Below are 26,731 nucleotides of genomic sequence, written 5' to 3' on the forward strand. Positions count from 1 at the left end.
TTGTGAGATACTGGGCAGCACTGAATACACTTTACAGTAACCATACCGAACACAGCCCATAGGTTAAAAAACCCTATAACTCAGGAAAGGGCAGATATATCTGTGTATGTGTCTGGTTACTCAAATCACTAGCATCTGGAAGTAGGTTCACCCAGCTGACAATGCACCTTCTTAAAAACAGGTCAAGAAGCCACGGGAATCTGCCATCGCCTCAGCACGCACCTGCATAAGTTTTAACCCATTTGATTTTAAAGTGCACCTGTCACTTCCCAAAGCTTTTGGTATGTCAGAGACGTGTAAAAAGTTTTGATTGGTGGGGTTCTGGGTGTTAAGACCCCCACTGACCACTAGAACAAAGAGGAGTGTACATTAAGTTTGTCTGCTTCCAGCTCTGTCCTTGTTACCAAGATGGACTCCTATAGAAAGTCTACGGGACCATCTCCTTTTACACAGTGTAGGGGAGGGGGAGGAGCAGTGCTCAGCCGCAAGCTTCTCTCCTTTCGTTTGGTGGGGAAGATGTCTGTACAACATGTCAAACCTTTTTGCAAGTGACATAGCACATTTAAAGCAAACCAGATCATGCAATGTTATTCTACGTTATGCATTAGAGTAAATTTGGTGAAATGTCACAGATTTTTGGTGGGATCGGTTGACCACCTAATGTGCATTTTGACCTTCTGATTTTCCCCTGGTGTTTGGCAGCAGCATTCTTCCTGTTCAGAATAGATACATGCTTGGCCAACCAAGTGTCCATGTGTATTGGGCGATTGGCCAACATCTGTCTAAAATTTAAGGCCTGCTAAATCTATGGAAAATGCCATTGAAATGAATGGGGCTGTTAGTAAACAAAAAAAAAAGTTCTAAACAATGGAGCAGAATACCGTAGAGAGACATCCCAATGTGAACAGATCCTAGCTCTTATTTCTAGGTGGTGTTTTAGTCTATCCAGCTGTGGACCCTTAAAAACAGGTCTCCAAACTGGACGACTTTGACTACTTTCACACTATGTTTTGTAGTGTTTGTCAAAGGAATGCATTGGTGGAATTTCCTGACGTATACCTTTTATAAGCAACCTCTATATAGACATATAGTTGGATCTGCTTCTAGTTATTTAGGCCTTGGATTAAAGGGGTACTCCACTGGAAAACTGGTGCCAGAAACTTTAACAGATTTGTAAATTACTTCTATTGAAATATCTTAATCCTTCCAGTACTTATCAGCTGCTGTATGCTCCAAAGGAAGTTCTTTTCTTTTTGTCTTACCACAGTGCTCTCTGCTGACACATCTGTCCATTTTAGGAACTGTATGGAGCAGGGGCAAATCCCCATAGCAAACCTCTCCTGCTCTGTGCAGTTCCTAAAATGGACAGAGGTGTCAGAAGAGAGCACTGTGATTAGATAGAAACTTCCTGTAGGGCATACAGCAGCTGATAAATACTGGAAGGATTACGTTTTTTTAAATTTTTTTACAAATCTGTTTCAAGAGTACCTATCATCAGCAAAACTTTCCCTGTCCAACTATCTCTATCCCTGCGATTATTTCTAGTTAAAACGTCCTGTAAATACCTCATTTCTTCTATCTTCGGTAGCTCAGTTTTGTGCTGTTTACAAGGGAATGAATTGGGCGTGGCCCGGCAGGCGCAATGTCATCTGATGCCTGGCTGGGCCGGCCTCTAGGGAGCGCGCATTCAGGCTGACTACAGGGCAGGGATGGCAGCCTCTGAGTCTCCTCCTCTGTTTGGCTACACGAAGAGAGAAGGAACATTTGAGTACAGAGCTGCCGTGCCCTGCAGGGATACGCGCACAGCACTTGCTCCTGCCTGTCTGATTGACAGGCAGGGAGCTGCGCTTAGTATGCGATTTCAGACTCAGCAGTCAGGCCGGCGTGAGTCCGAAATCACTAAAACAGGGACTCCTAGGGAGACCCCAAAATGCGTTCCCATCTGACAACGTATTTCACAATACGCAAAATTTATGGCAGCAGCGGGAAATACGCTGCGTATTCCTCACTCACTATACACACGGATTTCCGGCGGCAGCCCTGCGCGTCCAAAACTTACTACACGCTTTGGGCTGCTGCTGGAAAGCCCTGGTGTATAGTGAGCGAGGAATACGCAGCGTATTTCTCGCTGCTGCCATACATTTTGTGCAGCGTAAAATAAGCTGCGTATACGTCAGGTGGGAACGCACCCTAAATGAAAACTGTCATCTTGTTCCCCCCCCCCTAACCCGCGGTACTGGGTGGTAGTGCGGGGGACGCTGATCAGTTTGATCCTTACCGTGCCTGGATCCGCTGTGCTGTTCGGCCGCAATCTTCTATTTTCTGTATATGCAAAGGAGGTGCTAACTGGCACCGGCCGTGCTAACTGGCACTCTGACGTCAGCGCCGTTGGCCGCAGCGCCACCCAGCTCATCAATATTCCTCCCCTCTCTCTTCATTACAGAGCGGGGGAGAAGAGGGAGAGGTGGAGGGAGGGGAGGAATATTGATGAGCTGGGCGGCGCTGCGGCCAGCGGCACTGACGTCAGAGTGCCAGTTAGCCTGGCCGGTGTCAGTTAGCACCTCCTTTGCATATACCGAAAATAGAAGATTACACAGACAGTATTCTGTGCAGATTTCAATGTAAATTGAATGACTGAGCACAGATTCTAATCGGCAGTTACAAATCCTTCGCATCAAATCTGCGTAGAATACTGTACGTGTTTTTTTATATAGAATCAAATTAGAAAATTAATCTACAAATATTAAACTATAAAATATTTGTAAAAAAAATATTTTGATGAGAGGTACTTTTTAACTTTCTGGCACCAGTTGATTTAAAAAAAAAAAAAAAGTCTTTCTGTACAGGGACCCGGCTCGCTGGCCAGATATATGGCAAAGCCGGAGATTGCCGAAGGCAGCGCTCTAGCTCTCCCATAGAGTTGTATTGAGGGGGCGTGTCAGCCGCTGCTTCGTGCGCTGGTCAACACTCCCCGTTCCCGCGGGCTGTCGGGGCCCCAGTGGTCGGACCCCCGCGATCTGAAACTTATCCTCTATCCTTAGGATAGGCGATAAGTTTTTCAGCACTGGACTACTCCTTTAATAGAGTCCTATAGATGCTTTTGGTGTGTGTGTGTGTGTGTGTGTATATATATATATGTCAGGTCCTGGAGTATACACAGACACTGAAAACACTGTGTGAAAATGGCCTTTTATAGTCATGTACTAGTGCCGTGTTTCCCAACCAGGGTGCCTCCAGCTGTTGCAAAACTACAACTCCCAGCATGCTCGGACAGCCAAGCTGGGAGTTGTTGTTTTGCAACAGCTGGAGGCTCCCTGGTTGGGAAACAATGCACTAGTGATTCCTACTAACATATGTAGGTTACATTCTCATGAATACAACGGTAGCTGAATGCATATGTGCCTTGTAAATATACCATCTTCTTGGAAAACCTTCAGAATGTTGTATTAGATTCCCATGACGGTGTAAAAATAGGCCGCAGTGCCCATGGGTGCCCGTCCAGAGGCTGCAGAGTGTTCATGACAAGTGGTTACACCTCGCGTGTGTTTTATAGGAGAGAAGAGAATGTATTATTTGCTGCCTGTGTAATTAGGAATGTATAGAGGACATTGTGTCACCAGAATAACAGAGCGTTTCCCACCCGCCGGGCCGGGTATTTATAGCCTCAAGTCAATGCTTGCTTTCTTTCACCGCATCCATACAAGAAAATCCTTTTCTGTTCTCTAGTTTATTTACATTGGTCTTTTATTTTTAGATGTGGTATAGAGGATTGCCATGAAGTGGAGAGAACGGGTGACATGCCACCATCAGTCCATGAAACTTACTTTATTGCTCCTAAAAAGTGACAGGGTAGGATGTGTGTACTTTGGAAGATATACAGGGTGTGTGTGTGTGTGTGTGTGTATATATATATATATATATATATATGTGTGTATGTGTGTGTGTGTGTGTGTGTGTATATATATATGTATGTATATACGGTGTGTGTGTGTGTATATATATATATATATATATATATATATATATATATATATATATAATTAGATATTGAGAATATTATTGCTTCATGTACAATATGTTCTTTAAAGGAAACAGGTATAAGTTTTTGCCCAATACTTGAGCCATCACTTACTAATAGGGTTAGGTCATTGACAGGGATTCTAGAACATTATGTGCAGTTATGGGACAGCTGTGACATCAAGAGGGGGCGGGGCTATGACGTCACAAGCTCCCGACTCCCAGTTTGTTCCAAACACTGAGCAGTGGAGTACCCCTTTAAAGGGGTACACCAGTGAAAAATGTTTATTTTTTTTTAATTTTATTTTTAATCAAACTGGTGCCAGAAAGTTATACAGATTTGTAAATTACTTCTATTTAAAAATCTTAATCCTTCCAGTACTTATGAGATGATGTATTCTCCACAGGAAGTTTAATTCCTTTTATTAAAAAAAAAAAAAAAATATATATATATATATATATATATATATATATATATATATATTCTGTCTGACCACTGTGCTCTCTGCTTTGTTGGCCCAGACCTCATCCTTTCTAAGAGTGCATGCACACCACGTTTTTGCAATACAGTTCATGTATCAGGTTTTTGATGAAAAACGGATTCCTCAAAACCTGACTAAACTGTATCAAAAAGTGTGTACAAATTTTAACCCATATACGGTTGAAAACCGTATACTGTTTGAAAAATGATGTCCGGTTGCATCCGTTTTTTAATAAAGTTTTGAATAAAGTTTCACTTGTTTGATTGAAATTCCAAGAAAAAAAACTGTGCAAAGTCAAAAACCGTATGGTGAAAACCTGATGGAACCGTACACACATACAGTTCTGTACGGTTCCCATTGCCTCCCATGTTAAAAACTGTATACAGTTTAATACAGTTTTTCACCTGGACCAAGAAGCGTGGTAGACTACAGTTTTGGATACGGGTAAAAAACTGGACAAAACTGTATGAGATGCAAAACGTACTAAACTGGATGATGTGTTTGACATACAGTTTACAATGTTAAGTCAATGCATACAGTTTTCTATACAGGTCCATACGGTTTTTAACTTGAAACCGTATACGGGAACTGTATAACAGAAACTTGGTGTGCACGCACCCTTACTACACTTCTCGTCTTCTGCTTCAGTCCTGTTCTACCCTCTGTTGCTGTTGTTTTGAGGGTAGTGACCTCAGGATTACCTGCAGGGTTCTCAGTGTATGGTGAAAACCTGAGCATCCCCTCCACTCCTCAGTCTAGCTATGTTTGGGATTCTGTTAGCTTTGTATCATCCTTGAACTCAAGTGTCAAGGAAAACCTGCAGAGCTGCAGCATACATGCCTTCTCCCTCCCCCACCCCTCCCTACCTTTACAAATTGATGTACAGGGCTCAGTGTTGGAAGCCAAACCCTGTAAATCTATCAGTCAAAACAGGGAAGGGAGGAGGCATACATGCTGTTGCTTAACACCTCCTACTTTGAGCATGATATAAAGCTTACTGGTTCCCTTTATAACCCAAGGGTTGGGGGTCCAGCTCTATCCTTATAGGCCTTGTGCCAACCAGATTCAACCAACATTTGTATGTTTATGATTTTCTGCATCTGTTCTGGAGATGATACGGTGCCTGGGATTTACAGTATGATGTAGCTAATCCCTTGTCCTGGATTATGTTTGTGCTCGAACACCTCTCTTGTGCTCCTGCATGTCACATTCACTTCAGTTATTTGCAGCAAATGGTAAATGGACTCCTTATCCTGTTTATGCATTAAATGTTATTAAATATACTGTATAGTGCAAGGTACAATCCATGCAGTTTATCCTCACAGCAGGGGTTCTGACGTTGCCAGTTATACATATGCTTTGTTATATTGTGGTGAGAGACAGGTGAAGGAAAGAGCGGGAGCCTTCGTCTTCAGCAGATGAATTGGATGAAGTGTAACGTGTTATTACTCATTTACATCTTTTACATTCACCACAATTGTTGGTTGTAAACACATACAGGGTTATGTCATTGTTTTTATGACACACGTTCATGGAAACGCAATAGAAGGAAAATGATGAGTAAAAATAAAGAAATGCAAAACGGGTGACATGTTCTACCTGGTGGAGACCACCGGTTCCCCTTCAGGGTCATATCCATGGTCCACAGGTAATTAAAATATAACCGCCATATTGTTATGAAAAGACTGACGCTAATGTAAATGGCGCGGTAGTAGTTTTCGTTATATTGGGAGCAGGAGCTATATGGAGAAGTTCTTCTGATGATTGTTTTCCCATATCGGAGGCAGAGATGTCTATATATAAAACAATGTAGAAACAGAAGACAAGACAGCACTCACCATCCAACTCAGCTTTATTCAAGCGTTAAGATGACACAGGGTATGTGCTCAGGTGGAGGCAGGGAGCATGACAGGGACAGACTGTTTCACGCTATCACAGCGCTTCTTCAAACCGGTATACTTTAGAAAAAGTTGCACAAATTTTGCTCAACATAGACATTTTCTACACCAAAGACTGCTCTAAACCTGTTGATAAAGACGAATCAATACAACATTGAGGAACGCTCCTCTAACCTTTTGGAAACTACCCCATTTCTCAAGTGACCTTTTTATTCCAAGAGCGACTCAGGACCCCTGTTCTCAAGATAACAGTGGGGTCTGACTGCTGGACTCCTGTGGATTGTTGATGTTTTTTGTTAGGGCAGTCTCCTGGCCTTTTAGGGTACGTTCACACATACAGGATCCTGTGCAGATTAGAAGCTGTGATCAGTTATTTAGGTTACATTGCAATCTGCAGCACATTCCTTATTAGTATGGTGATAAAGATATACATATATACCACCATACTAATAAGGAATGTCCTAACAACAACATTTATCTCCAATCTACAGACTCCAACTGCAGGGATCCCCAGGATCTCACAATTGGGGGTCAGAAAAATAACATCCTGGGCCTGACGTGCGTGTTAATAATAACAGTAGTATATAGTGCCCCCAATTCTGCCATACAGTGCAAAAATAATATACTGTAATGCTGGGTTCACATTAGAATTGTGCCCTCCGGGGCACCTATGTATACATCAGCAGCCTGTCAAAATGGGATGGTGACATATACGTGCATGGTCCTGAATGGGCCTGTTTGACTTCAGTGGCCCCAACTTAGTCATCTGGTGACTTTGTGTGGTTTGTTCCCTGAATGTAAGTGTGTTTGTACGCAAAAGAGTCAAAACACACATATTTTATGAGGGACCCGAATGTAGTCACCAGCTGACTACATTTTGGCCGTTGAAGTCAATAGCGCCTGTTCCTGTCCGTGCTCTTACACTGCAGCATCCCATCCCAAAGCGGACAGAGCCAACAGCAAGGGGCCCCTGTATATGTATATTTTGCCCTGGGCCCTACCGGTATTATACGGTGTGTAAATATAGCCGTTATACAACTAATATTCATATTTTTGGTGGCACACACTTGGGATGTAATGGCTGATTTCCTCTACACAAGTGGCACCCTTATGTAGCTGTCATCTCACTGCAGTTTTAAGGACTGGGTCCAAGACAGGTGCAGGTGGATCTCCCTGCAGTACCCACCGTTTGTTTAGAACGCCAGCTGCGGCGCCGAAGGCTCATGACGTCACGCCCCCTCCCATTGACTTGCATTGAGAGGGAGGGCGCCATGAGTGGGGCATGGCCGTGACGTCACACCCCTCCGGCACCACATCGCCAGTCATCTGGCACGGAGCGAAGTTTGCTCCGTGCCCTGGATGACTGGGGTGCTGCAGGAGAGATCGCGGGGGTCCCAGCGGCAGGACCACCGCGATTAGACATCTTATCCCCTATCCTTTGGATAGGGGATAAGATGTCTAGGGGCAGAGTAACCCTTTAATTTTTCTGCTTAGTTTCTAACCCAGTGTTTCCCAGCTAGGCTGCCTCCAGCTGCTACAAAACTACAACTCCCAGCATGCCCAGACAGCCTTCGGCTGTCTGGGCATGCTGGGAATTATAGTTTTTCAACAGCTTGAGGCAGCCTTTTTGGGAACCAGTTCTAGCCCATACAACTATAGCTATAGGGTAATAGGGTTTTATTAATACATATTCATAATTCATGTATTTACTACTGCCGCGTCACAAGATTGTGATCATACATCGCCCATAAAGCTGAGAGACGGGTGACTAGCAGGTCAGCGGGGATTAGCACCTTGTCATAAATAGAGCTTTGTAAGATTTGCTACCTCCTTAATGAATGGTGATTAAGCTCAGTGTTGTACTAAGTGCTGCTGACAGGCCAGAACTGTACAGGTGGGATCCTATTAAATTTATACTCAAGCCGCATTGATGTGCCATCCTGGATGAACTGCACTACCTGAGACACTTGTGTGGGTTGCAGACTCAGTCTCATGCTACCACTAGAGTGAAAGCACCGACAACATTCAAAAGTGACCAAAACATCAGCCAGGAAGCATAGGAACTGAGAAGTGGTCTGTGGTCACCACCTGCAGAACCACTCCTTTATTGGGGGGTGTCTTGCTAATTGCCTATAATTTCCACCTGTTGTCTGATCCATTTGCACAACAGCATGTGAAATTGATTGTCAATCAGTGTTCTTCCTGAGTGGACAGTGGGATTTCACAGAAGTGTCATTGACTTGGAGTTACATTGTGTTGTTTAAGTGTTCCCTTTTTTTTTTTTTTTTTGAGCAGTGTGTGCGTGTGTGTGTGTGTATGTATATATATATATATATATATATATATATATATATATATATATATATATATATATATATAATATATCTCCACCATACTACATGGATATGTTTAATGTGTATCATCCTACCTGATGTGCATGGCTCCTTTGGCCTGTTGTCTTCTTTGGCTGCTTGATATTCTTTTCCCTCCCCTTGCCTACATCACCCAGCATTCATTGCAGCTCTGCTCTGCTAGCTTACTCTCTGAATGCAGCCCCCACCCTCCTGCTCTGAGCAGCAGAGAGAAGTTCAGTGTGTGATTGGCTGAGGCTGCACACACCTCCCAGTTCTCAGGACTAAAAAGAGGATGCCTCCTCAGTGCAGGACAGAAACAACATAGGCCGGCATTTATCATTGTGTTTACCCTTTTCTTTTTTTTTTTTTTTCCCCCGTCTACGTTTGGCGCTATTTTGGTGCAAGTGTCCCCTTTTTTGCACCTTTTGGTTTACACATTTCTGCTGATATTTAGTTGTAATCCACTGATTTTGGCAATACACATGATATGGAAGGGTTTTATGAACTGTACCTTTTTGTGAAAAAGCGCAAAACCACCGAAAAGTCTCTAAACTACACCAGCCCAGACTTATCTTTAGCTTTTTGGTGTATGTGAAGAGAGAAATTACAGAAAATGTGACCTGCACAAAGTTTATCAAATGCTCTGTGACCATTTAATAAATTTGGTGCTCCTACACATTATCAGCACACAAAAAAAAAAAAGTGTAGAAAAATGCTTCACTTACACCTACAATGATGAATGCCCCCCCCCCCCCCCCCCCATGGTTTTTGTCTCTCAGGAGGATGGGGGCTACTTTCAGAGAGAGATTTGGACAGAGACTGAGTAGAGTGCTGGATAATGTAATTCCCTCACTTCATGCATGTAAGTAACAACCAAAGAGGGGGAATTGCTCTATATAGCTATTGGATGATATTTAGATAATTACATTGGTTGGTGAGAGGGAAAGAATGGCCTATGGGTTTAATTCTCTGAAGTACCACTTTAAATTACCTTCTAACACCCAGTAAAAAATAACACTTGTCAAAATACAAAATGCTTAGAATAAACAGTTTTCTGGCATTGCGTTAAGAAATGCTGGCAGATTTCAGCTCTGAAGCACTCCTATGCAAACTATAACTCTGGTGTAGTACAAAGTAATGCTGCCTGCTGCATTTACAAAGTTGCTAAATGTTCTGTGGAACGGACCAAGCCTCAGGAGCCAACAGCGTCGTCAAATTAAATAACCTAAAGATGTGTCCATTAAAGGGGTACTCCACTGGCCAGCGTTCGGAACATTTAGTTCCAAACGCTGTGTGCGTGCTGCGGTGGGTCGGCCACGCCCCCTCGGTCCATCAGGCCACACCCCCTCAATGCAAGTCTATGGGAGGGGGCGTGATGGCTGTCACGCCCCCTCCCATAACTTGCATTGAGGGGTGTGGCCTGATGGCACTAGGGGGCGTGGCCGACCCCCGCAGCGTGCACACAGAGTTCGGAACTAAATGTTTCGAACGCTGGCCAGTGGAGTACCCCTTTCAAGAGGCCTGTACTTGGTGTCCCTAACTTTGCAGATGGTATAGTTTGGTTGGATGTGTGTTCTGTTGCAGTTAGTAAGGGTGTACGCTAGGGTACATAGGGTATATTTTGTTAGATGTATAATCTTTTTGAGATTTTTTTTATACATCTTTGCACAGTACTCATCTCCGGCTGCACTTACTAGTGCCTTGCAATTGTATCCACGCTGACCCCAAAAATAAGGCATTTTACTGTATTCTGTATTAAACCTCTGATTGTCCTGTTCATGATCAGATATTCAGATAGTTTATATCTACCGTACTAGATGTCATGTAGGGGAGGCAGCGGGACCCGGAGCGCTCACGGCGTGCTTCTGTCTGCAGCGCTCTGGTCGGCATTGCTGACTGCGAGCGCTGCTCCCTGGTCCCCGGAGGGGACGCGATCCGAGGCACTGCTCGTGCCCGCCCTCGGATTGCGCCCCATGTCACTTACCTCTCGCCCCCGTCTGCTTCCTCCCGGCGCGCGCGTGCCGGCTTGCTAAACTTATATGGGCCAGTGCACCACTAATTGGTGCCTGGCCCAATCACTCCCTATCATATAAAAACCCACTTCCCCTTCCTCTCCTTGCCGGATCTTGTTGCCTTGTGCCCTGAGAAAGCGTTATAGTGTGTCCCAAGCCTGTGTACCTTGACCTTCTGCTGTTGCCCCTGACTACGAACCTCGCTGCCTGCCCTGACCTTCTGCTACGTCTGACCTCTCCTCTGTCTAGTCCTTGTGTACCGCGCCAGTCTCGGCTGCCAGAGAGGTCGAGTCGCTACTGGGGAACACGACCTGGTAGTTACCGCCGCAGCAAGTCCATCCTGCTTTGCGGCGGGCTCTGGTGAACACCAGTAACTGCTTAGAACCGATTCCCCAGTACGACCCGCGTCATCGCCTCTCTGGCACACAGGATCCACCTTCAGTGTCTTCACCAGCCGCTAGTCCGGACCCTGACATATATACTACAGTAGTACTAGATAGGATTGGAATTCATTAAGTTTTCGGACCCTTTAATCATTTTTTATTTTTACTTTTTTTTTTTTTTTAATGTTGTGGCCTTGTGCTTAATTTAAAAAAAAATGTGCAAAGTCAAAAACCGTATGGTGAAAACTGGATGGAACCGTACACACATACAGTTCTATATGATTCCCATTGACACCCATGTTAAAAAAAACAAAAAAAAACTTACACAGTTTAACCCCTTAAGGACTCAGCCCATTTTGGCCTTAAGGACTCAGACAATTTAATTTTTACGTTTTCATTTTTTCCTCCTCGCCTTCTAAAAATCATAACTCTTTTATATTTTCATCCACAGACTAGTATGAGGGCTTGTTTTTTGCGCGACCAGTTGTCCTTTGTAATGACATCACTCATTATATCATAAAATGTATGGCGCAACCAAAAAACACTATTTTTGTGGGGAAATTAAAACGAAAAACGCAATTTTGCTAATTTTGGAAGGTTTCGTTTTCACGCCGTACAATTTATGGTAAAAATGACGTGTGTTCTTTATTCTGAGGGTCAATACGATTAAAATGATACCCATTATTACTTACTTTTATATTATTGTTGCGCTTAAAAAAAATCACAAACTTTTTAACCAAATTAGTACGTTTATAATCCCTTTATTTTGATGACCTATAACTTTTTTATTTTTCCGTATAAGCGGCGGTATGGGGGCTCATTTTTTGCGCCATGATCTGTACTTTTTTTTGATACCACATTTGCATATAAAAAACTTTTAATACATTTTTTATAATTTTTTTTTAATAAAATGTATTAAAAAAGTAGGAATTTTGGACTTTTAAAATTTTTTTTCGTTCACGCCGTTCACCGTACGGGATCATTAACATTTTATTTTAATAGTTCGGACATTTACGCACGCGGCGATACCAAATATGTCTATAAAAAATGTTTTTTACGCTTTTTGGGGGTAAAATAGGAAAAAACGGACGTTTTACTTTTTTATTGGGGGAGGGGATTTTTCACTTTTTTTTTACTTTTACTTTTACATTTTTTTACATTTTTTTTTACACTTGAATAGTCCCCATAGGGGACTATTCATAGCAATACCATGATTGCTAATACTGATCTGTTCTATGTATAGGACATAGAACAGATCAGTATTATCGGTCATCTCCTGCTCTGGTCTGCTCGATCACAGACCAGAGCAGGAGACGCCGGGAGCCGCACGGAGGAAGGTGAGGGGACCTCCGTGCGGCGTTATGAATGATCGGATCCCCGCAGCAGCGCTGCGGGCGATCCGATCGTTCATTTTAATCGCGAACTGCCGCAGATGCCGGGATCTGTATTGATCCCGGCACCTGAGGGGTTAATGGCGGACGCCCGTGAGATCGCGGGCGTCGGCCATTGCCGGCGGGTCCCTGGCTGCGATCAGCAGCCGGGATCAGCCGCGCATGACACGGGCATCGCTCCGATGCCTGCGGTTATGCTTAGGACGTAAATGTACGTCCTGGTGCGTTAAGTACCACTTCACCAGGACGTACATTTACGTCCTGCGTCCTTAAGGGGTTAATACAGTTTTTCACCCGGACCAAAAACTGTGGTAGGCTACGGTTTTGGGTACGGGGAAAAAAACTAATAAAACCGTACAGGATGCAAAACGGACACAACCTGATGCATCTTTTGGCATACGGTTTTCAATGGAGAGGCAATGCATACGGTTTTCAATACGGTTCCGTACGGTTTTCATATAGAGAACGTATACGGGAACTGTATTGCAAAAACGTGGTGTGAATGCAGCCTAAGTTAGTAAAGATTTCTAACATTCTGTTTTCAATGTGTCATTTTGGGTTATTGGGGGAGATTTATCAAAACCTGTGCAGAGGAAGAGTGGTACAGTTGCCCATAGCAACCAATCAGATTGCTTCTTTCATTTTCCACAGGCCTCTAAAGAGGCCTGTGGAAAATGAAAGAAGCGATCTGATTGGTTGCTATGGGCAACTGCACCACTCTTCCTCTCCACAGGTTTTGATAAATCTCCCCCATTGAGTGCAAACGATGGGGTATTGTTGTTGTTTTTTTCTTACTTTAGCACAAGGCAGCAACACAGCAAAATCAAAACCATCATGATAAGTTGTCACAAATGAACGATTCAGCTCTGCTGTGTGTGTGCTTGTTCCTGGGTCTTGTGATGCGCAGTATAGAAGAGTTCATTTCCCTGTGTGTCTCAGCCTCACCTTCCTGAGGAATTCCTTCCTGGCAGATCATCGTCTCTTCTCGTTAGCCAATAAAGATTAGTGAGGTATCCTCTGCAAAACAAAGTGTAGTAGTGATTGAGTGTTAGGTCGTGTGTAGAGATGAGCGAACTTACAGTAAATTCGATTCGTCACGAACTTCTCGGCTCGGCAGTTGATGACTTATCCTGCATAAATTAGATCAGCGTTCAGGTGCTCCGGTGGGTTGGAAAAGGTGGATACAGTCCTAGGAAATAGTCTCCTAGTAATGTATCCACCTTTTCCAGCCCACCGGAGCACCTGAAAGCTGAACTAATTTATGCAGTATAAGTTATCAACTGTCGAGCCGAGAAGTTCGTGACGAATCGAATTTACTGTAAGTTCGCTCATCTCTAGTCATGTGCATTGGGCCAGAATGTCCTGTACATTGAGCTTTATGGCGGAGTATGGTGAACATTTGGTGCATTCCTCATAGGTATAACAGTGTTTGCAAACTAGGATGCTTCTAGCTGTTTCAAAACTACAACACCCAGCATGCTTGGACAGCCAACGGCTGTCTAAGCATGCTGGGAGTTGTAGTTTTGAAACAGTTGAGAAACACTGGTGTATATAACCTTATAGTAAGCTCAGGCTTCCACCCTCCCTTTGGACATCTATGCCTGGCTGTTTATTTGGCTGTTTATTTGAATGGCCTACATGTAATACTACATTTACACTGCAGGGGGGACATATGGGTGCTATATGGTTGCCCACATCTTACCAGGGGGATAGCAGGCAATCAGTACATCATTTGGATATGCAGGTCTCCAAATTGTCCGGTTCTGGTTAGAGCCTTCTTTTTTTTATCTTTTCAAATCTGACATTTGTTGGTCAAGAAAAGAATGACCGTTATGGATTGATGGTTGGCATATCTACGGGCACAGCAATGGGCACTGTATTGGCAGCTATTAATACTTCTAAGTCTTGATTGACAGATTCCAAAGGTAATAAAGCAGCCATTTTGGTGCCCATTGCTTTACCCTTGCCAACCAGCTGCCCACATGCCCTGAATAGAATAGGAATCTTCAGTGTTTATAGTAGCATTTTGCGTCTTTAGTGTTAGTTCATGTGGTTTTTGACACTAAAACCACGCTAATTTCCACATCAAACACCATACAATTTTACATAGAAACATAGAATGTGTCGGCAGATAAGAACCATTTGGCCCATCTAGTCTGCCCAATAATCTGAATACTAGCAATAGTCCCTGGCTCTATCTTATATGAAGGATAGCCTTATGCCTATCTCTATCTTATATGAAGGATAGCCTTATGCTTATCCCTATCTTATATGAAGGATAGCCTTATTCCTATCTCTATCTTATATGAAGGATAGCCTTGTGCTTATCTCTATCTTATATGAAGGATAGCCTTATGCCTATCTCTATCTTATATGAAGGATAGCCTTATACCTATCTCTATCTTATATGAAGGATAGCCTTATGCCTATCTCTATCTTATATGAAGCATAGCCTTATACCTATCTCTATCTTATATGAAGGATAGCCTTATACCTATCTATCTTATATGAAGGATAGCCTTATACCTATCTCTATCTTATATGAAGGATAGCCTTATACCTATCTCTATCTTATATGAAGGATAGCCTTATACCTATCTCTATCTTATATGAAGGATAGCCTTATACCTAGCTCTATCTCTATCTTATATGAAGGATAGCCTTTTACCTATCTCCATCTCTATCTTATATGAAAGATAGCCTTATACCTATTCCTATCTTATATGAAGGATAGCCTTATGTCTATCTCTATCTTATATGAAGGATAGCCTTATGTCTATCTCTATCTTATATGAAGGATAGCCTTATGTCTATCTCTATCTTATATGAAGGATAGCCTTATGCTTATCTCTATCTTATATGAAGGATAGCCTTATGCTTATCTCTATCTTATATGAAGGATAGCCTTATGCCTACCTCTATCTTATATAAAGGATAGCCTTATGCTTATCTCTATCTTATATGAAGGATAGCCTTATGCTTACCTCTATCTTATATGAAGGATAGCCTTATACCTATCTCTATCTTATATGAAGGATAGCCTTATGCTTATCTCTATCTTATATGAAGGATAGCCTTATGTCTATCTCTATCTTATATGAAGGATAGTCTTATACCTATCTCTATCTTATATGAAGGATATCCTTATGCTTATCCCATGCATGCTTAAACTCCTTCACTGTATTTGCAGCGACCACTTCTCCAGGAAGGTTATTCCATGTATCCACTACTCTCTCAGTAAAGTAATACTTCCTCATATTACTGCAGAAACCTTTCCCTCTAATATAAAACCTTTTGTGGTAGTTTTTCTTCTTGTAAATATGCTCTCCTCCTTTACCATGTTGATTCCCTTTATTTATATATATATATATATATATAAAGTCTCAATCATATCCCCTCTGTCTCTTCTTTCTTCTATACATGTTAAAGTCCTTTAACCTTTCCTGGTAAGTTTTATCCTACAATCCATGTACTAGTTTAGTATCTTCTCTGAACTCTCTCTAGAGTATCTATATCCTTCTGGAGATACGGCCTCCAGTACTGCGCACAGTACTCCAAGTGAGGTCTCACCAGTGTTCTGTACAGCGGCATGAGCACTTCTCTCTCTCTACTGCTTATACCTCTCCCTATACATCCAAGCATTCTGCTAGCGTTTCCTGCTGCTCTATTACATTGTATTCCTACCTGTAAGTCTTCTGTAATAATTACTCCTAAGTCTCTTTCCTCAGATACTGAGGTCAGGACTGTGTCAAATATTCTATATTCTGCCACTGGCTTTAAATTGGAGACATAAAGTTTGGCTTTTAAAGGGGTACCCCACTGGAAAACATATATATATATATATATATATATATATATATATATATATATATATATTATATAATATATATATATATATATTATATAATATATATATATATATATATATTTTTTTATCAACTGGTGCCAGAAAGTTAAACAGATTTGTAATTGACTTGTATTAAAAAAAATCTTAATCCTTCCAGTATTTACCAGCTGCTGTTATGATCCACAGGAAATTCTTTTCTTTTAGAATTTCCTTTCTGCCTGACCACAGTGCTCTCTGCTGACACCTCTGTCCATTTTAGGAACTGCCCCGAGCATAAGAGGTTTTCTATGGGGATTTGCTCCTACTCTGCATAGTTCCTAAAATGGACAGAGGTGTCAGCGGCAGGCACTGTGTTCAGGCAGAAAGGAAATTCAAAAAGAAAACAACTTCCTGTGGATCATAAGGCAGCTGATAACTACTGGAAGGATTAAGATTTTTTAATAGAAGTAATTTACAAATCTGTTTATCTTTCTGGCACCAGTTGATTAAAAAAAAAAAAAAATGTTTTCCAGTGGAGTACCCCCTTAAAAGCCTCCCCTTTTTTTTCTTCTTTTTTTTTTTTTTAAACTTAGACTTTGGCATGATTCCAATTGGAGCTTGTATTGAAATTAAACAGAACTTTATTAAAAGGTGTCGAGAAGGCCTCGTTTTCATGGAGGAATTTCCGTGTGGGAACCGGCAGTAAAATTCTGCTCAGAAATTCTTTTGCAGCAGAGTTCCATTGTTTTCAATGTGATTCTGCTGCACCGTGCACATGGCGGAATTTCCGTGACTGAAACCGCTGCTGTGGAAATTACAATTACGGCCTTTGCGGAATGTGCTCAGAAATGCTTTGTCGTCTATGCAGATGGCTCATTGGCAAGCGGTCCTAGTGCACGCATGTTCTGCCGTTGCTTGCTATGTGTGAGATGTCCGGCCGGACATTTCCGTACAGACATTCTACCGTGTGAACATAGTCTTAGTGTCAATCTTGTGGACTTTCTAGCGTGGTTTTGTTACATGTGAACATGCCCTAATTCTGGCTATAACTTCTGTTACTCGAACCAGGGAGCTCCAAATATATGGAGCTCCAGGTCCCTCCTGTATAAGAGCTATATAGTATATACTGTGCAGTATTATGGTATGGCAGGTAGAAAGAATGTTAAAATAAGCTAAACAATTGATTCTGCTCAGTCACCAATCCTTCAAGGGGTATTCCAGGCAAAACCTTTTTATATATATATATATATATATATATATATATATATATATATATATAATCTATCAACTGGCTCTGGAAAGTTAAACAGATTTGTAAATTACTTCTATTAAAAAAATCTTAATCCTTCCAATAGTTATTAGCTTCTGAAGTTTTCTGTCTAACTGCTCAATGATGATGTCACGTCCCGGGAGCTGTGCATGATGGGAGAATATCCCCATAGGAACTGTACAGCTCCCGGGACGTGAGTCATCAGAGAGCAGTTAGACAGAAAACAACAACTCAACTTCAGAAGCGAATAACTATTGGAAGGATTAAGATTTTTTAATAGAAGTAATTTACAAATCTTTAATCTTTCCGGAGCCAGTTGATATATAAAAAAAAAGTTTTGGCCTGGAATACCCCTTTACTCTTCACCCAATGCCATGCAAGTATCTAGTACAGGTCCTATTCTAATTATTAACACACATGTCCGAATGTTTGCTTGCCTTGGTAGTTTTGATGCCCAGCATGCAGTGACACCGTTCCGTGCACGGTGTCAGATCAGGCTGTAAAGCAGTGATTTTCAACCAGGGTGCCTCCAGGTGTTGCAAAACTACAATTCCCAGCATGCCCGGACAGCCAAAGGCTGTCCGGGCATGCTGGGAGTTGTAGTTTTGCAACATCTGGAGGCACACTGGTTGGGAAACACTGCTGTAAAGTATAGTATTGTAGTCAATGTAGTATATTCAGAGCAGGGTCTTGTTACCAGTGGGGACCTCAGGGATCTGTACTAGGACCAATTTTGTTTAATATCTTCATTAGTGATATTGCAAAAGGTCTCGATGGTAAGTTATGTCTTTTTTGCTGATGACACAAAGATATGTAACAGGGTTGATGTTCCTGGAAGGATCCGCCAAATGGAAAAGGATTTAGGAAAACTAGAAGAATGGTCAGAACTCTGGCAACTGAAATGTAATGTGGATAAGTGGAAGATAATGCACCTGGGGCGTAAAAACCCTCGGGCAGAATATAGAATATTTGACACAGTCCTGACCTCAGTATCTGAGGAGAGGGATTTAGGAGTAATTATTACAGAAGACTTACAGGTAGGAAGACAATGTAATAGAGCAGCAGGAAACGCTAGCAGAATGCTTGGATGTATAGGGAGAGGTATAAGCAGTAGAAAGAGAGAAGTGCTCATGCCGCTGTACAGAACACTGGTGAGACCTCAATTGGAGTATTGTGCACAGTACTGGAGGCCGTATCTCCAGAAGGATATAGATACTCTAGAGAGAGTTCAGAGAAGATACTAAACTAGTACATGGATTGCAGGACAAAACTTACCAGGAAAGGTTAAAGGACCTTAAAGGAGTACTCCGGTGCACACTTTTTTCATGTTATCCCGTCCGGGCTGCAAAATAAAAGAAAACACACTCTCTCTTACCTGCTAACGAGCCCCCGGAGCTCCGGTACACTCCGGTACAGGTGTTCGGTCCCCGGGCTGTATTCTTCTTACTTCCTGTTAGCCCGGTACGTCACACGGAGCTTCAGCCTATCACCGGCCGAGGCGGGACATTGCTGCGGCCGGTGATAGGCTGAAGCTCCGTGTGACGTGCCGGGCTAATAGGAAGTAAGAAGAATACAGCCCGGAGACCGAACACCTGTACCGGAGTGTACCGGAGCTCCGGGGGCTCGTTGGCAGGTAAGATAAAGTGCGTTTTCTTTTATTTTGCAGCCCGGACGGGATAACATGAAAAAAGTGTGCACCGGAGTACTCCTTTAACATGTATAGAAGAAAGAAGAGACTGAGGGGATGTATTACTTTACTGAGAGAGTAGTGGATGCATGGAATAACCTTCCTGCAGAAGTGGTCACTGCTAATACAGTGAAGGAGTTTAAAACATATATGAAGGATAGCCTTATGCTTATCCCATATAAGATAGAGATAGGTATAAGACTATGCTTCATATAAGATAGAGATAGGTATAAGGCTATCCTTCATATAAGATAGAGATAGGTATAAGGCTATCCTTCATATAAGATAGAGATAGGCATAAGGCTGTCCTTCATATAAGATAGAGATAAGTATAAGGCTATCCTTCATATAAGATAGAGATAGGCATAAGGCTATCCTTCATATAAGATAGAGATGGGCATAAGGCTATCCTTCATATAAAATAGAGATAAGCATAATGCTGTCCTTCATATAAGATAGAGATAGGCATAAGGCTATCCTTCATATAAGATAGAGATATGTATAAGGCTATCCTTCATATAAGATAGGGATAGGCATAAGGCTATCCTTCATATAAGATAGAGATAGGCATAAGGCTATCCTTCATATAAGATAGAGATAGGCATAAAGCTATCCTTCATATAAAATAGGGATAGGTATAAGGCTATCCTTCATATAAGATAGAGATAATCATAAGGCTATCCTTCATATAAGATAGGAATAGGTATAAGACTATCCTTCATATAAGATAGAGATAGGTATAAGACTATCCTTCATATAAGATAGAGATAGGTATAAGGCTATCCTTCATATAAGATAGAGATAGGCATAAGGCTGTCCTTCATATAAGATAGAGATAAGTATAAGGCTATCCTTCATATAAGATAAAGATAGGCATAAGGCTATCCTTCATATAAGATAGAGATGGGCATAAGGCTATCCTTCATATAAAATAGAGATAAGCATAATGCTGTCCTTCATATAAGATAGAGATAGGCATAAGGCTATCCTTCATATAAGATAGGGATAGGCATAAGGCTATCTTTCATATAAGATAGAGATAGGCATAAGGCTATCCTTCATATAAGATAGAGATAGGCATAAAGCTATCCTTCATATAAGATACAGATAGGCATAAGGCTATCCTTCATATAAGATAGAGATAGGCATAAGGCTATCCTTCATATAAGATAGAGATAGGTATAAGGCTATCCTTCATATAAGATAGATAGGTATAAGGCTATCCTTCATATAAAATAGGGATAGGTATAAGGCTATCCTTCATATAAGATAGAGATAAGCATAAGGCTATCCTTCATATAAGATAGGGATAGGTATAAGGCTATCCTTCATATAAGATAGAGATAGGTATAAGACTATCCTTCATATAAGATACAGATAGGCATAAGGCTGTCCTTCATATAAGATAGAGATAGGGACTATTGATAGGATTCAGATTATTGGGCTGAGTAGATGGAACAAATGGTTCTTATCTGCCGACACATTCTATGTTTCTATGTTTCTATACCTGGACAACCCCTTAATCAATCATTATTAGTCGACTGTTTATCTCCCCTCATGACCCATCATACATTACATTTGGAGATGTGTCTGGCTTAGACAATGCTTTTACCTGTTACCAAAAAATCAGGGGGGGTGGGAGATTTATCAAAACCTGTCCAGAGGAAAAGTTGCTGAGTTGCCCATAGCAACCAATCAGATCGCTTCTTTCATTTTTTTAACAAGGCCTCTGCAAAATGAAAGAAGCGATCTGATTGGTTGCTATGGGCAACTCAGCATCTTTTCCTCTGGACAGATTGTGATAAATCTTCCCCTTTAGAAATGTCCGTGAGAAGTCACAGGAGGTCAGTCCGCTGCTTCTTATTTCCATCTATCTTCCGTTCTCGGATTTGGAGAAAATAAGGTTAACAAAATGAGGTTTGTACAAACAAGAAAAGAGAACATCAGCTAATACAATACAGTGGAATAACCTAACACGGGCCCTGGGGCATTTCTGGGCCTGGCCCCCACCCATGAAAAACACTGTAAACCACACAGATCATTCCATGAAGGAAACCGAACAGAAGAAATAATACGGGGCCATACATAACGTGCAATACAACGACTTCTTGGTTTAGGATAGACCCTCAATGTCGTAGCATTATGGGTTCTGTCCCATGTCAGGAGAACTATTACTAAACATTAAAGGGGTTATTCGGTTTGGGACACTATGGGTGAACAATGCCAATTCTGCAATACATAAAAAAAAAAAAAATCTGCTCTCCCCTGTTGACTCCGTTGTCCTACTTCGGTCCCCAGTGTGGTCCTTCTTCTTCTTCTTCTCGGGCTCAGTACGTTACGCTGCAGCTTAGTGAAATGCTGGGCACAACTATGTCCAGGTTTGGCTAGTGATTGGCTAAGTGGGTATGGCATATTGGGCCCAGGCCTGGGTTTTCTTTCTGGTGCCGATCTGCTGATCAGTCATTAAAGGGGTACTCCGCCCCTAGACATCTCTCCTGCAGCCCCCTGTTCATGAGGTGCACTGAGCGAAGATCACTCCGTGGCTGATGATGGGCAATACAGGGGCTGGGGTACCACGTATCTCCCGTCATCAGCCACAAAGCGATCCCCACGAAGGCCCCTTTACCGCCCGCCATCGCCCATCCATGCAGCTCATGAACGGGGGTGCTGTAGGAGAGATCGCAGGGGTCCCCAGCGGCGGGACCCCTACGATCAGACATCTTATCCACATATCCTTTGTCTAGGGGCGGAGTACCCCTTTAACGCTGAGCTTACAGCGGAACATATTGGGCCCGGGTGCATCCTCTGCCAAATATGTCACGCGGAAACTCAGGATGAAGATCACATCGGGGACCGGAGCAGACCACCAGAGGCCCCCCAAATACAACTGCGTATTTTACGGTTTCAAATCTGCAACATATCGTGTGTGTGTGTACCTTTAAAAAGAAAGTATTACATAGTTGTTTTTTTCTTTTTCTCTACTGATTAATATCTGCTTCTATTTCTGATTTTGTGTTTTTTTTTTTTTTTTTATAAATTTTTATGATTGCTGCCATATTATCGAAGTTGTTTTTAACAGCATTTAGAGATTTGCTTTACAGCAGGACCCATGAACATTAGTAGCAATAGACAGGAGCAGTCCCATTGACATGAAAAGGGCATGCTCAGTGACCTTTTTTTTAGGTTATTTCACATGGAGGGGGGAGTCTGATATGTGAGCAACAGTTATTGTGTGTGTGTGTGTGTGTGTATATATATATATATATATATATATATATATATATATATATATATATTTTTGTGTATAATATACACATCCCCACTGATGTCATCTTTCCCTGTACCCCTGTCTGGTGATTAGCAGGGCATTACTGGGAAGCGCCCTGTACAGAACAGGAAGTGTCTGATTAGTTTTAGACCTAGTGGCCAGAATGGAAACTGCAGGATTTAAATATTATTTTCAAATCTACATGACAAAATGGGGGGAAAAAGCACCACACCTTTTCACAGGTCACAAGTTGTGTCTGATATTACAGCTCAGCTCCATTGTAGTGAATAGACGGAGCTGCAATACCACACACAGCCATTGGACTGGTGTGGTGTTGTTTTCAGAAGAAATCGGCTATGTTTTGCCCCTTTTTAACTTACCGTATATATACAAAAAAAAAAAAAAAAAAAATTCACAACGGTTATATCACCTGACGTTATCTCACCTGCCAAAACTGTCAGCACTTGTTCATCACCTGTCATTGTACGTTTTTTCCCAACTAGTGTGACTCCAGCTGTTGCAAAACTAAAACTCCCAGTATGCCCGGACAGCCGTTGGCTGTCCGGGCATACTGGGAGTTTTAGTTTTGCAACAGCTGGAAAGCCACAAGGTGGGAAACACTATTCTAAACTATACAACACAGATGCCCAATATGTTGTCACTGACATGCGATACCTGCCCTGAAGAAACAACGGCCTTTGTAATACAACAAAGGGTTTACGAGGGAACAATAGCATACTCCATCTACTGTAAACTATTAGGGGCCTAAAGGCGGTGTAAAGCATAAGAGCAGTGTTTCCTAACCAGGGGGCCTCCAGCAGTTGCATAACTACTACTCGCAGCATGTTCGGACAGCCTTTGGCTGTCTGGGCATTCTGGGAGTTATAGTTTTGCAACTGCTGGAGGCCCCTTTGTTGGAAAACACGACATTCGGATAGGGGGCCTGCTTTTCACTTAAAGTGGTACTTAAACTTTTTTTTTCTTAAATCAACTGGTGCCGGAAAGTTAAACAGATTTGTAAATGACTTCTATTAAAAAATCTTAACCCTTCCAGTACTTATTAGCTGCTAAATACTTCAGAGGAAATGGGTTTTCTTTTTGGATCACAGAGCTCTCTGCTGACATCATGACCACAGTGCTCTCTGCTGACACCTCTCTGTCCGTTTTAAGAACTGTCCAGAGTAGGAGAAAATCCCCCATAGCAAACATATGCTGCTCTGGACAGTTCCTAAAATGGACAGAGGTGTCAGCAGAGAGCACTGTGGTCATGATGTCAGCAGAGAGCTCTGTGTTCCAAAAAGAAAACCATTTCCTCTGTAGTATATAGACCCTAATAAGTACAGGAAGGATTAAGATTTTTTTTTAAAATAGAAGTAATTTACAAATCTGTTTAACTTTCTGGCACCAGTTGATTTTAAAAAAAGGTTTTCCACCAGAGTACCCCTTTAAATAGCGCCTCCCTTGTCCTTGGGCTGTGTCTGCTCAGAAAAATATCCAAAAATTAGGTAGAGCCACAATACAAAAAATAACCTAAAGACAACAGTGGCACTGAAAAGCAAAGCTGACCTGTGCAGAGGAAAAGGGGTGCAGTTGCCCATAGCAACCAATCACATCGCTGCTTTCATTTTTAAGAATACAAATAACATCTGATTAGTTGCTATGGGCAACTGGTCTACTTTTTTCCCTCTGCACAAATTTTACAAAATCTCCCAAATGAGTCACCTAGATTAGGTTAGAGCACGGAACTGAGATGTTTTGTTATCATATTTTTAGTCCATTATTTTGGGGGCAACCATCTTGCCTGAGCTTCTTTTTTTTACATTTAGTGATATGCATTACTGCAAAGACATAGATCAGTGTTTCTCAATCAGGGTGCCTCCAGCTGTTGGGAGTTGTAGTTTTGCAGCGGCTAGAGCAGTGTTTCTCAAGCAGTGTGCCTCCAGCTGTTGCAGAACTACAACTCCCAGCATGCGGCTGTCCAGGCATGCTGGGAATTGTAGTTTTGCAACAGCTGGAGGCACACTGGTTGGGAAACACTGACATAGACAATAGACACAGTGAACATCTCCAGGCACTATTCTTTGTATAGGGGAGATTTGTAAGCATGTTCTGTGACTTGTGCAGGGGAGAGGGAAGCTGAGCTCCTATTGTCTTCTCTGTCTAGTGTTTCACTATAATGCACAAAAAAAAAAGGTTGCAGCAGCACTCTGGTCAAAAATGTAAGCGCACTTTGCGTACTTTTTCATAAAAACGTGTCCTCTATCCACCACGTGGAGTTGGCCTCACAGATGGGTCCCTATACACCGGTTTTGATGGTATAGTTGGAGTGTACTTGCACTAGTTTATTACATGGTGCAGGGCATTTTTACATTTTTGTTAATTTTTTTTTCAGTGCACCACTTTTCTGCAACTTTTTTTTTCACCCGTGCGACTTTCTACAGACGGTTTTGTAAGTCAGGTCTGGGATGGTGTACGTTTGTGGTGTATTTTAGGGCTGTGCGACAAATCTGTGACAAATTTGCTACTTTTTATTTTTTTTATTTTTTTATTTTTTTTTATAGAAAAGTCGCTCATCCTAGATCTCTGACCACTGCAATGTGAGAATGCAGTCAGTTTACTCAAAATCACTTAAGCAAAAAAGTTGCACACTTTTTGCGCAAATGTGACAAACTTACGGCAAATTTACACCAGAAAGCAGTGTAAAAAGCTTGATAAATGTCTCCCATAGCCTCTGACTCCACTATTATGTGTATAAGCCACAGCAGCGGGCGCCCGTGTATTTGGTTGTTGTGCTGGCTTTTTTTTGTTTTTCACTGTAATTCAGTACAGATCATTTTTCAGCAGCCTACCCCTTATCACAAACAGAACAGGAAGTCTCCATTTAAAGGGGTACTCCAGTAGAAAACATATTTATCTAAAATCAACTAGTGCCAAAGATTTGTAAATTACTTCTAGTTAAAAATCTTAATCCTTGCAGTACTTATCAGTTGCTGTATGTTCCAGAGGAAGTTGTGTAGTTCTTTCCAGTCTTACCACAGTGCTCTCTGCTGACGCCTCTGTCCCTGTCAGGAACTGTCCGGAGCAGAATAGATTTGCTATGGCAATTTGCTCCTACTCTGGACAGTTCCTGACATGGACAGAGATGTCAGCAGAGGGCACTGTGGTCAGACAGAAAAGAACAACTCAACTTCCTGTGGAGCATACAGCAGTTAATAAGTACTGGTAGGATTAAGATTTTTAAATAGGAGTAAGTTACAAATCTGTTTAACTACTTGCCACCAGTTGAGTAGAGAATAATTGTTTTCCACCAGAGTACTCCTTTAATATTAGGTCTAGTGGACAGACGTAAAATTTCAAGAATGAGATATATATATATCACCAAAAATTCTTATATATGGTTTTCTTAAAAACTCGGCCATTTTTTGATGATAAATAAACCTTCTCTTGCAGGTTTCTATTGCTGAATCCTGTGTATTTTCGGAGTCCGCAGCGCTCTGTACTACGCGCCGCATGTACTGCTGTGTTTCCAGTAACCGTGTGCCTGGAGACCTGGCGTGGGGTAACTTGCCAGGCTGCAGTGTAGAAGTGGTATGACTCAGAAAGGAAACAGACTGGCTCTGCGAGCTGTCTGGGTGGGGCCCTTGGTTTTTTTCGATTAGTCTTCATGATTCATGGTATTGTGTCAGCAGGGATCCTGGTGTACTGCAGCACTAAGAGTGGAGACAGCGATTCTGTGAGCTCAGCCTAGAGCAGTGTTACCCAACCAGGGGGCCTCCAGGTGTTGCAAAACTACAACTCCCAGAATGCCTGGACAGCCAAAGGCTTTCCAGGCATACTGGGAGTTGTAGTTTTGCAACATCTGGAGGCACCCTGGTTGGGAAACACTGGCCTGGAGGTGTAGTGTCGGGGCCTGGTGAATACGGTAATAGTGCACAACTGGATTACGTGCATTTTGCATTTGGTGCTATGTTGAGTTGTTCTTTTCTAAGTCCTCTCTGATGACACGTGTCTCGGGAACCGCCCAGTTTAGAAGCAAATCCCCATAGCAAACCTTTTCTACTCTGTGCAGTTCCTGAAACAAGCAGAGATGTCAGCAGAGAGCACTGTTGCCAGACAGAAAAGAACAACTCAACTTCAGCAGCT

General features: G+C 42.1%; 1 protein-coding gene across 7 annotated transcripts in view; it reads left to right on the forward strand.

Moving 5' to 3' along the window:
* Positions 1-26,731, forward strand: part of ESYT2 (extended synaptotagmin 2) — a 172,652-nt gene that overhangs the window by 56,706 nt on the left and 89,215 nt on the right. Inside the window, exon 1 of one of the 7 annotated variants that reach the window (XM_056519554.1) lies at positions 3,760-3,849. The exons of 4 other annotated variants lie outside the window; for them this stretch is intronic. In XM_056519554.1, coding sequence (XP_056375529.1) covers positions 3,775-3,849 — 75 coding nt within the window. In that variant the 5' untranslated portion in view covers positions 3,760-3,774. Of the gene's footprint in view, positions 1-3,759; positions 3,850-13,453; positions 13,548-21,141; positions 21,238-26,731 lie in introns of those variants that run through there. 2 more of the 7 variants (XM_056519556.1, XM_056519555.1) reach the window with 2 other exon arrangements.

This window comes from Hyla sarda, chromosome 5, assembly GCF_029499605.1.
Source record: "Hyla sarda isolate aHylSar1 chromosome 5, aHylSar1.hap1, whole genome shotgun sequence".
NCBI classification, from domain to species: domain Eukaryota; kingdom Metazoa; phylum Chordata; class Amphibia; order Anura; family Hylidae; genus Hyla; species Hyla sarda.